Source organism: Moschus berezovskii, chromosome 9, assembly GCF_049115385.1.
Source record: "Moschus berezovskii isolate FMDL1 chromosome 9, NW_MosBer_1.0, whole genome shotgun sequence".
In the NCBI taxonomy this organism is placed as follows: domain Eukaryota; kingdom Metazoa; phylum Chordata; class Mammalia; order Artiodactyla; family Moschidae; genus Moschus; species Moschus berezovskii.
Window position 1 is genome coordinate 45,016,602 of NC_142468.1, and position 12,535 is coordinate 45,029,136.

The 12,535-nt window shown below is 44.8% G+C and overlaps 1 protein-coding gene across 2 annotated transcripts in view; it reads left to right on the plus strand.

Moving 5' to 3' along the window:
• GLDN (gliomedin) overlaps positions 1–11,739 on the plus strand; it is a 59,424-nt gene extending 47,685 nt beyond the window's left edge. For both annotated transcript variants that reach the window (XM_055436668.2, XM_055436670.2), the window contains 4 exons: positions 62–145; positions 1,663–1,788; positions 2,789–2,939; positions 5,715–11,739. In XM_055436668.2, the coding sequence (XP_055292643.2) occupies positions 62–145; positions 1,663–1,788; positions 2,789–2,939; positions 5,715–6,192 (839 nt within the window). In that variant the 3' untranslated portion in view covers positions 6,193–11,739. The remainder of the gene's footprint in view (positions 1–61; positions 146–1,662; positions 1,789–2,788; positions 2,940–5,714) is intronic.
• The last annotated feature ends 796 nt before the right edge of the window (positions 11,740–12,535 follow it).

Below are 12,535 nucleotides of genomic sequence, written 5' to 3' on the forward strand. Positions count from 1 at the left end.
TAAAGTTATACACATCTCGCTGGGCCAACTGCATTTGCTCTGATTATCTTTGTTGTTTTAGGTGAGACGTGTGCTGTACCAAATGATGATACCTTGGTTGGAAAAACTGATGAGAAAGTCAGTGAACACCATTCCCCACAAGCAGGTACAGAAACAAAGCATCCTGTTTATTTTTTAAATTATTTGTGTATGGGTCTTCATTGCTGTGTACCGGCTTTCTGCAGTAGCGGGGGCTCCTCTCCAGTTGCGATGAAAGGACTTCTCGTCGTGGTGCCTTCTCTTGTTGTGGAGCCCAGGCTCTAGGTGCCCTGGCGTCAGTAGTTGTGTTGCGCAGGCTCAGTGGTTGTGGCTCGAGGGCTGCAGAGTGTGGGCTCAGTAGTTGTGGTGCACGGGCTTAGTTGCTCTGCGGCATGTGGCATCTTCCCAGACACGGGATTGAACCTCTGTTCCCTGCATTGGCAGGCAGGTTATGACCCACTGGACCATCAGGGAAGTCCCAAAGCATCCTGTTTTAAAACTCAGAAATCAGATACCTTAAAGTCACATGGACTGAAAAAATAAAATAAGCACAATGTGAGAGTTGTGAGTCATGTTTCTTTTGTTGCAAAAGGAGGACTATAGGCCAGGAGAAAGCATTTCAGGCTCTGAGAACCTGCTCCAGAGCAATAGGGGGAAAGGTCAGTATACACGTGATTTTGGTGAAGGAGGAGTACATGCAATCAAACACATGTTTTTTTGCAGAAGGTTTCTGCAAGTCACATGGAGCGGTCATCACCATGAAGGATTTGGGTGCTTTTCTAGATATTTAGAAAGTGAAAGTGTTAGTCTCTCAGTCATGTCTGACTCTTTGTGACCCCATGGACTGTAGCCAACCAGGCTCCTCTGTCCATGGAATTCTCAGGCAAGAATACTGGAGTGGATTACCATTTCCTTCTCCAGGGGATCTCCCTACCCAGGGATCGAACCCAGGTCTCCCACGTTGCAGGCAGATTCTTTACTGTCTGAGCCACCATATGAAGAGATACATGACTTCAGTTCAGTTCAGTTCAGTTTCTCAGTCGTGTCTGACTCTTTGTGACCCCATGGCCTGCACCATGCCAGGCTTCCCTGTCTATCACCAACTCCCAGAGTTTACTCAAACTCATGTCCATTGAGTCGGTGATGCCATCCAACCATCTCATCCTCTGTCATCCTCTTCTCCTCCTGCCTTCAATCTTTCCCAGCATCAGGGTCTTTTCCAATGAGTCAATTCTCCATATCAGGTGGCCAAAGTTTTGGAGTTTCAGCTTCAGCATCGGTCCTTCCAATGAATATTCAGGACTGATTTCCTTTAGGATGCACTGGTTGGATCTCCTTGCAGTCCAAGGGATTCTTCTCCAACATCACAGTTCAAAAGCATCAATTATTTGGCCTGGGCTCATAAAATCAGCTCCTGAAAATATCTATCTGAAGACCTGTTCTACCAGTTCCCCACTCCCACCTCCACTGAGGACAGAGTGTCTCATTTCTTCTCTCCACCCTTAGCTCCTTTCAAGGGATGTGGAAAGTCATCAGCACATGATTTAATCCTTGTAGAGGTAGGTGGCAAGTGCCAATGGCAACTGCCAATTTGTAGCTGACAGTCATAATTGGGAGATGAGTAACTTTCTCTTCTTTTGATAGAATCCATGATCACATCCATTGGAAATCCAATACAAGTGTTGAAAGTTAAAGAGACGTTTGGGACTTGGATAAGAGAGTCTGCTAACAAGAGTGATGAACGCATCTGGGTGACTGAACATTTCTCAGGTGCTTTTACTTGGTGGATGATCCATATCTCTGTTGTAATTTTATCTTTCCTCTGTTGCCTCCCTTCAGGCTTATCCCCTTTCTGTGTCTGAAATCCTTGCTCACTGATGTAACAGAATTGCTTTTTTTTTATTTTAGAAAGCTCAAATGAGTGGGCAGAATGCTCTTCTCAGTTAAGCACACTGGTGACAAACCTCACAGTTCAGATAATAGGGACGTGACCAGGGTACCTCCACTGTAGCTTTTTGGCAAAGTGTCCAGGAGGAAACAAATATCATCCTGACTGATAAACCCTTTATAAACCCTGAAACCATAATGAAGAAGAAGTGTCAGAGACATTTTTTTTTTTTTGCACAGACTATTTTTCTTTAAGGAGAATCCTTTTGGCCACTTTTCTCAGATACCAGAGTATCTGAGAGCCCAGGGGAGAGGGTGAGGTACCATCTTGAAGATCTACTGCATCAAACTGTCCCAAACAGATGTGGTCAGGAATTGCAGCGGCCCCATGCCAGAAGAGGCCTGGCCATGCCTACTAGTCAGAGTAACAGCTCAGACATGCTACTTTGGTTTCATCCAGGCTCACTCATCAGCTGGTAGTAACTGTCCAGATGACCAGCTGAAAGGGAATCTGTGACTCTGAAGGGAAGAGCAAGGCCTTTGAGCCAGCATGGCCCACTTGGAGTGCGGTGGTGGGAGGTGACCACACAGGTGCTCTTCACGATGCAGGCCTGTGGCAGTCTGACAGAAAAGTTGAAGAGATTATAGGGGAGGGCATGGTACCATTTTCCTGGGAGGAGCAAAGGCAACTCTGGTTACTGTGTTCAAAAGATGGTTCAGGAATCCACGGAAGAGAATTGGCCTTAGGGTTTGGGAGCCTGGGATCTTGAAACTGGACAGGGACCCTTGCAGGACGTCTGACTCTCACCTTCCGTCCTTTTACCCCTCCTCCCCCGACTCACCTCCAAGCTGTGACTGCCTTTCACTGGTTTCCCTCCTACAGGCATCAGGGTGAAGGAATTCGAAGACCAGCCGTCACTGCTGAATGGCAGTTACACGCTCATCCACCTCCCGTACTATTTCCACGGCTGTGGGCACACTGTTCACAACAACTGTCTCTTCTACCACAAGGGAGGCTCCAACACCATAGTGAGGTGAGTCCTTCAGGCCCGCTGCCCCCCCTCATCCATCCCAGCCAGCCCCCACTGCGTGTGGCGCTTTCGTCATACTTCAGCCGCTTAAGGGAAGGGACTGTGGTTCTGCCCTCTGTATGTTCCTGGGGCCTGGCGCACAGCCAGACGTCAGTCAGGGTTTGCTGACTGAATGAACCGCAGGCCACAAGGAGTGAGCCCCCATTGCATATATTGCTGGTCTGGAATCAAGTGTAAGTTCAGGGCCAGAGAGAAGGAGGCTGGGAGTGACAGGGGAGAAGAAGCTTTCTCATCCTTTGGGAAAGAAAGAGCAGAATCCAGAAGAAAGAGCCTTCCTCTAACAGGAAGGTGTCACACCCCCAAATCGGTTTTGTTCTGAAAACTGTTGGGTGTGAAGAATTTCATGTCACAGCTGAGATCTCTGAGGACTAGAGACTGCAAGGCCTTCAGGTGGTTCTGTCATCCTGACAGAGCCCTCACCAAGCTGCTGCCACATGCCCTCCATTTACCCATGGGAGGAGAGGGGCTGCCCAGGTAGTCGGGGCCAGGAGAGCAGCCCAGGCTTCCTGGCTCCACACAAGAATTGCTAAAGGTTGTCTGCATGGCTCAAGAAGAAATCAAGTGCTAGGCTTTAGAAGCAGACGTGGTCATCTTGGGCAAAGCAAGGGAGCAGTGAACTCAATCAAGTTTCAACCCTCCCACCTACTTATTTGTGACCTCAGAGGAGAGACACCACTTACGGTGACTTCCGTGTCCTCACTACAATGGAAAGATGGATGAGAACCTCTGCAGCCCTCCAACTGTACTCCCATTGGAAATGACAAATCCAGTGTTGTGAAAGCCATGGTCCTCATCATTCCAAACAAGAGACTTGTATCTTGGGGGAGGACTGGATTCCTTCATGGGCGTGGGCTTGCTAGTACATCATGCGGTTAAACCAGCCACGTTAGACACACCTGTCAGCCGTGGCTGGAGGCACCCCCTCCTGTGCCTCTGCACCACCTCCCATCCTGGGTTCCCTCACCCCCTCATTACCTACTGGCTACCTCATCTAGACAGAATCTTGCGCTAAAAGAAAAAGATAACTGACCCGCCACCCATTCAGAAGCCGTCTCTCCCCCTACACACTGCTTTCTGTGAGATTTGCTCTCATTCAGTCCTGTGGCTCCCTGCTTGTGCATGTGTGCTCAGTCACTTAGTCGTGTCTGACTCTTTGTGACCCCATGGACTGGAGCCCACCAGCCTCCTCTGTCCATGGGATTCTCTAGGCGAGAATACTGGAGTGGATTGCCATTCTCTCCTCCAGGGGATCTTCCCAGCCCAGCAATCCAGTCCGTATCTCTTTTGTCTCCTGCAGTGGCAGGCGGGTTCTTTACCACTAGGAAGCCTTGTGGCTGCCATATATAGAGAGCCACCCAGGTGGCAGAGTAGTAAAGAGTCCACCTGCCAGACAGGTTCAATCAAAGCTGGTTCGATCCCTGGGTCGGGAAGATCCCATGTAGAAGGGAATGGCTACCCACTCCATTGGAATGGCTACTTCTCACCTGGGAGATCCCTTGGACAGAGGAGCCTGGCAGGCTACAGTCCATGGGGCCACAAAGAGTCACACGTGACTGAGCAGCTGAGAGCAGTTCTGGGTGTTCTGGGGCGAATGAGCCTCAGAGGAGGATTGGCCACCCCAAGAAAGAGTGGCTTCTAATGACACTCAGCTTGTGTGAGGTCAGAACAACTATACTGGGGCCCTGCTCCAGGGCCTGGCTACAGTCTGGGAGGAGAATCAGAAGCAGACTGGAATTAGACTCTTTTTTGCTGAAAGAGACGAGCCTCATCAAGAAAAGCCAGTACCAGACAGGGACCCAATGGCAGTCCTGAATCCCTGGCATTCAGAGGAAGAGGAGCCCTGAGAGCAGAGATGGGCATGAAAGACCTTCTCAAGCCCTCACTCTTATCTAGTTTCTTTCCAAATTTACTTCAGGATTTCTTAACTGGCTTCAAGCTTGCTGTACTCCAGTGCATACCCGCCGCTTCGCACCTGTCACAGCTCTTCTGCTGCTCGATGGTGCCCTCTAGTGCTTTTCATTTCTTTTCGCCTTGAGTCCCTGAATTTTCATTCCTGAAGCTGAATCAAAATCCACTTTTGCTATGGTGTAGATTTGGAGTCTGCCAAATCAAACAGCCTCCAGGAGCTGAGGGGCATGGGGTTTCACACCGTCACTTCATTGATCTACTTGCTTACCAAAGAAAGAAAAGTGACTTCACAGCCATGACTTTGCTACTTCACTTCTCAGCTGCTGACTTCCTTCATTGAGCCTGCTGTGAAATTTTTGTCTTAAAACTCCAGCGTGGAGTAGAGGAATCACCCCCAAACTTGGAGGTCAGAAGCCTGAGTTTAACCTGCTTATCTGTATTCCTGAGCTGGTCACATCTCCTTTTCTCATTAGTAAAATGAAATGACAGTCTAGATTCTCTTTTAAGGCCCCTTGCAGCTTTGAGAGGGCATATCAGGAGGTCAGCAGACACCTGAGCATTCAGGAAATGAAGGACTTTTACCAGGACCACATGGTTCGTAGGTGGACACTGAGATGTAGTCACCATCCTCTGCATCCTCACTGCTCACCGTGTCGCAGATGAAATAGCAGAATGAGCACAACCTGGAACTTACTAGAAATGCAGACTCCCAGGCCCCATCCTAGTTTAACAGAGGAGCCTAAAAACCACCCTTGGCCATAAAAATGGTGTCTCATCTCTACTTTTTTTTTTTTTTTTTACACATTTCAGGTTTGAATTTGGCAAAAAAACATCCCAAACTCTGAAACTTGAAAATGCCTTGTATTTTGATCGAAAATACCTCTTTGCGAATTCCAAGACATACTTCAATTTAGCTGTAGATGAAAAGGGCCTTTGGATTATCTATGCTTCCAGCGCGGACGGCTCAAGCATCCTTGTTGCACAGCTGGAGGAGAGGACCTTCTCCGTGGTACAGCACATCAACACTACGTACCCCAAGTCCAAGGCTGGCAACGCCTTCATTGCCCGAGGGATCCTCTATGTCACTGACACCAAAGATACGAGGATAACGTTTGCCTTTGATCTGTTAGGAGGGAAACAGATCAATGCAAACTTTGCTCTAAGAACTTCCCAGTCTGTTCTTGCCATGTTATCATACAATATGAGAGACCAGCATTTGTATTCTTGGGAAGATGGCCATTTAATGCTTTATCCTGTACAGTTTCTGTCAGCGGCATTACACCAGTGATAGGAAGCATTCTACTCCCCTCAGTAAATTTCAGCTGTTCTCTGGTACCATGTGTGTCCCAAAGGAAACTTGTCTTTAAGGGCGGTCAGGTAATTAGCTGTCATAATCTCACGACACGGGTACTTATGTGGTGTTTCCCCTTTAATTCTGATTCTGTAGGGGGAAATAACAGACTGGAACTCAAAAATGGCTGGCATTTGGTAATTCCTTCACAAGCTAGCTGGGCAAGTTACCTCTCCCTCTTTAGGTCTTGTTTTCCCCCACTGGTAAGATTTCCTTCAGTTAAGTTCAGTTTAGTTCAGTCGCTCAGCCGTGTCTGACTCTGCGACCCCATGAATCACAGCACGCCAGGCCTCCCTGTCCGTCACCAACTCCCAGAGTTCACTCAAACTCATATCCATCGAGTCGGTGATGCCATCCAGCCATCTCATTCTCTGTCGTCCCCTTCTCCTCCCGCCCCCAATCCTTCCCAGCATCAGAGTCTTTTCCAGTGAGTCAACTCGTCGCATGAGGTGGCCAAAGTATTGGAATTTCAGCTTTAGCATCAGTCCTTCCAATGAACATCCAGGACTGATCTCCTTTAGAATGGACTGGTTGGGTCTCCCTGCAGCCCAAGGGACTCAATAGTCTTCTCCAGCACCACAGTTCAAAAGCATCAATTCTCTGATGATCAGCTTTCTTTACCTGTAGGGAATTCTGTGATTCTTAGCTGTTGCTGCTCTCACAACTTTTACGTATTTGGTTTAGGATTTTATTTTTGGCTTTTAGCCATGGCTGAGCAGATTTACCTCTGAGTTGATTAGCCTGGTGGCCTGAGCAATGAATTCCTTAGTGCCGACTTTTGTTTATTGACTTGGAAGCTGCACTGACCCTTTAAGGCTGTTGAGGTACCTTATTACCCCTAACTTATTACCTTTCTCTGCATCTTCACCTGCCACCAGAGCGTCAAAGTGGGCATCATCCTTAACTCCTGATTACCACGGCAAAATTAGCCACTTCTGGGTTCCTGTCAATTTCTGACCATGCCGATCTGCAGCTCGGCTCATAAACATTGAACCTGCAGGTCTTGCAGGGTCTTTCTGCCCTAGACCTGGATCTGCTCTCAGAGTAAATACTGTGCAAGTGGACATCAATCCAGTGAGAACCTTGAGAGGCACTTTGCAGTTTTCAGAGGAAAGGTGCCATTCGTGGTTATTATCTAGAACAGGGATGGGCAAACTGTGACCCTTGGGCCAAAGACAGCCCATTATCTGTTTCTGTAAATAAAGTTTTATTCAACACAGTCAGAGGCATTTGCGTATAATCACAGTCACAGGCTTATTATAGTCTGTGACTACTTTTGCTGTACTCTGGCAGTGTTGAATCACTGCAAGGAAGTTAAGTAACAGCTCCCCAAACCTAAAACATTTATTTTCTGGCCCTTTACAGCAATAATTTGCCAACCCCTGATCTAGAATAGTAAAGTGAGCCTGATTCTTAGAAGGGCTTATTCACCTGAGCCTGTTTGTCATATATTTTTTGTTTCGGACTAAAAAGTGGTCATTTATATGCTTTGAGTTTACAGTAAAGCACAAGGGTGAGAACAGCATAAAATTAAGTGTCCCCCCCCAAAAAGCAGTTAATGAATTGTTCTTACCCTAAGGTAGTTTTTCTTTTTAAAATGTTATCTGGCCTTTTTCTCCTTGTGACTTTTTAAAAAATTTTAATTGGCAGATAATTACTTTATAACTACCCAAATATAGTTTTAAAGAATGTGATCTGGTCCCTTTGGATGCCAGAAGAAAATCCAATTTAACTTGCTCCTAGTTCAGTTTCAGTCGCTCAGTTGCGTTCAACTCTTTGCAACCCCATGGACTGCAGCATCCAGGCTTCCCTGTCCATCACAAACTCCCAGAGGTCACTCAAACTCAGGTCCATCAAGTCGGTGATGTCATCCAACCATCTCAGCCTCTCTTGTCCCCTTCTCCTCCTGCCTTCAATCTTTCCCAGCATCAACGTCTTTTCTAAGGAGTCAGTTCTTCACATCAGGTGGCCAAAGAATTGGAGCTTCAGCTTCAGCATCAGTTCTTCCAATGAATATTCAGGACTGATCTCCTTTAGGATGGACTGGTAGGATCTCCTTGCCATCCAAGGGACTCTCAAGAGTCTTCTCTAATACCGCAGTTCAAAAGCATCAATTCTTTGGTGCTCAGCTTTCTTTATGGTCCAACTCTCACATCCATACATGACTACTGGAAAAACCATAGCTTTGATTAGATGGACCTTTGTTGGCAAAGTAATGTTTCTGCTTTTTAATATGCTGTCTAAGTTGGTCATCGGAGAAGGCAATGGCAAGCCACTCCAGTACTCTTGCCTAGAAAATCCCATGGATGGAGGAGCCTGGTGGGCTGCAGTCCGTGGGGTCGCTAAGGGTCAGACACGACTGAGCGACTTCACTTTCACTTTTCAATTTCACACATTGGAGAAGGAAATGGCAACCCACTCCAGTATTCTTGCCTGGAGAATCCCAGGGAAGGGGGAGCCTGGTGGGCTTCCATCTATGGGGTCACACAGAGTCGGACACGACTCAAGTGACTTAGCAGCAGCAGCAGCAAGTTGGTCATAGATTTTCTTCTAAGGAGCAGTGTCTTAATTTCATGGCTGCAGTCAGCATCTGCAGTGATTTTGGAGCCCAAGAAAATAGTCTCTCACTGTTTCCATGGCTTCCCCTTCTATTTGCTGTGAGGTGATGGCATGATCTTAGTTTTTTGAATGTTGAGTTTTAAGCCTACTTTTTCACTCTCTTTCACTTTCATCAAGAGGCTCTTTAGTTCCTCTTTGCTTTCTGCCATAAAGGTGGTTTCATCTGCATATTTGAGGTTATTGGTATTTCTCCTGGTAACCTTGATTCCAGCTTGTGCTTCATCCAGCCCAGCATTTCGCATGATGTACTCTGCATATAAGTTAAATAAGCAGGATGACAATATACAGCCTTGTACCCCTTTCTCAGTTTGGAACCAGTCTGTTGTTCCATGTCCCGTTCTAACTGTTGCTTCTTGACCTGCATACAGGTTTCTCAAGAGGCAGGTCAGGTGGTCTGGTATTCCCATCTCTTTAAGAATTTTTCACAGTTTGTTGTGATCCACACAGTCAGAGTCTTTGGTATAGTCAATAAAGCAGATGTTTTTCTGGAACTTTCTTGCTTTTTCTCTGATAAAACAGATGTTGGCAATTTGATCTCTGGTTCCTCTGCCTTTTCTAAATCCAGCTTGAACATCTGGAAGTTCACAGTTCATGTACTGTTGAAGCCTGGCTTGGAGAATTTTGAGCATCACCTTGCTAGAGTGTGAGACAAGTGCAATTGTGCAGTAGTTTGAGCATTCTTTGGCATTGCCTTTCTTTGGGATTGGAATGAAGACTGACCTTTTCCAGTCCTGTGGCCACTGCTGAGTTTTCCAAATTTGTTGGCATATTGAGTGCAGCACTTTAACATCATCATCTTTCAGGATTTGAAATAGCTCAACTGGAATTCCACCACCTCCACTAGCTTTGTTCGTAGTGATGCTTCCTAAGGCCCACTTCATACTACAGGATGTCTGGCTCTAGGTGAGTGATCACACCATCGTGATTATCTGGGTCATTAAGATCTTTTCATATAGTTCTTCTTGCTCCTCAGTTCAGTTCAGTTCAGTCGCTCAGTCATATCTGACTCTTTGCAACCCCATGAATCACAGCACGCCAGGCCTCCCTGTCCATCACCAACTCCCGGAGTTCACTCAAACTCATGTCCACCGAGTCGGTGATGCTATCCAGCCATCTCATTCTCTGTCGTCCCCTTCTCCTCCTGCCCCCAATCCTTCCCAGCATCAGAGTCTTTTCCAGTGAGTCAGCTCATGTACTTGCTCCTAAATGCCCTTAAATACACATATTTTCTGCCAACTTGGTTCTTCAAACATCCTTCAGCCCAGCACTGAGGTCCAGGCAGGGCCACCGAGAGTAGAGAGGAGTCCTGGGGTCCTACGGTCAGGAAAGAGACCTACGGAAATACTTACGTAAAGATTTTTCAGCAATTTGCCCTCACTGAGTACATGTATGTGTTAGTGGGGAGCTTCTGAAACTTTTTCACCAGAGCTTCATCGATTCTCAGTGGCCCTGAGTCCTGTTTTTATACCATATTAGTGGAAGCATTTGAAAACTCAGGGAATGTGCAGACTGAAATATTTGAGTCTCCACACCCCCTGAATAATCTAGGCAGCTATGAGGGAATTTGTTGTTGCTGTGTTCTCAAAATAATGGGTATTGAAACTTTTCCCCCCACTGTTTAATTAGATTGGTTGTGTCATGTCATCACAGCTTTTTTTAAAAGTGTCCTCTTCAGATTCATGTTTTATAACAAAGTAAAATAGAGTTTCATGTTCAAGATCAATGTGTTTAATATGTGCTACTCTTCTTTTAAACTATTTAAAAATATATGTTGGCTGTTTCTGGACACAGGGGACCTGAATATGTATATAATTTCATAGTGATGATTATAATAGTAATATATACAATACTAACTGTACATACAGTAGCAACCAAAAGAGGTTAGTTATTGAATTAGCCCATATTTCTTTTAGAAAAAGTTTTAGAAACTCCAGTCTTGGTATTTGATTTATCGTGACACCCTTAACTGTTGGTAAGGAATGATATACTCACTGCTAGAGATGTGTAGATGGGGATTTCTCGCTCTCTTTTTTTTTTTTGCTATGACAGAGTAATATAAGGACAACTGAGTTTGACCAACAAACAGAAATTAGTGAGTAATTTCATAATAGGGTTGAAAAGTTTGTCTTTACAGAGTGAAAAGAATTCAGATTCTTTCCTGCAAACAGTGCTTGATTTAAAAAAAAAAAAGGTTTGAGCTCACTGCTGAAATAGAATGTACCAACTAATGTTTTTAAGTCAAGATATCATTTTATCTGTTTACATTGAGGCTAATAAGCAAAGTTACTTTAAAGCACTTTCCAAACATTTGCACTTCTGATGTCAGAATCAAACCAGATAATTCCCGAATTCTTTTTCAATCTAAAGCAGATAACTTCCCACCAGAGAGTATATAAAACCATCCCTCTCAACCTCAGAGGTTGGGTGGACCCCATTTCAAAGCATTTTCTTGCAAACTGATATTGTGTCCTATCACTTAGCCCAGGTGTTATGGCAAAGAAAGAGTCCTGGGAGGAAAGTTTTAAAATAAGGAGTTCTGATCTTAGGTACCTCCACAGTCTGTTACCTTCCATGGTTACAAGATAAAAAGTCAAACAAGACACTAAAATTCTTAAAGAACCAGGTGTCTTTCTAACTGCACTGACTACATTTATCTAAAGGAGAGTTCACGACTGAGCTTTTCCGTTTTCATGCAGCTGCTATGACCTGGTGAACCACATCATTAAAAGCCGTAATTTCAAATCTGTAAGCACAGATTCTAAGCTATTCTGAACAACGAATGGATCATGGTGAATGTATCTTTTTTGGTTGTAATTTATTTAACTTTAGTCAATAAAAATAATCATTGCTGAACATAATCACATGTTGAAACAAGTGTACTGTTATTATTACGTCATGTTAATTTATACATAAAATTTAGAAGAAAAAATAACCAAAAACCAGTATTGTGGTAGAATTATATTAATATTCGTTGCTCCTCTATTCGAACACTCATAGTTTGCTGGCTCCTTCTGAATACTGAAAAAAGTCATTAATATGGATTGTTTTCTCTATTAGAAAACATGAAAAATGTGCAACTAGTTACTAAAACTAGATCCTTACAGATGTAAGTGCAATGAAGATTTGTTAGTTTATTGGCTTAGTTTAGGCAACTAAAAAGGACATGATGTTACAGGCTAAACACAGAAGAAATTTTAAAATTGGGTTTGTGTGAATTTGGGCAAGTCTCTCAATCCCTCAGAAGCTCTGTGTCATCTGTAAAATGTGGATAGTACTACTTACCTCCTTTGGTTTTTCCATGTGAAATGAAAAGTGCTCTAAAAATTATATGATTCTTGGTAAGTCATAAGTGGTACTTTTATATTTCAAACCTACAGGGAACCAGAGTGACCCTGTTATTCTTTCAGCCTTTTTCAGGGGCTGCCGAACTGAGTGAGAGGTGTACAGCATCAACAGTGTCTCTCTGCTGGTTTGTGTGACTAGGGAGTTAACACTTCATGCCACCAGAAAAATGGTCCCTTAGTCATACAACAAATTTACAGTAAAATCGCCCTCAAATCATGAAAAGAATCTTCAAGAACCCACTGTTTTGACCTAGAGAACTTCTTTATAACCTTCCCCAGAAGAGTCTCTGTTCCTGACAGGCCCAGGCATGCACTGC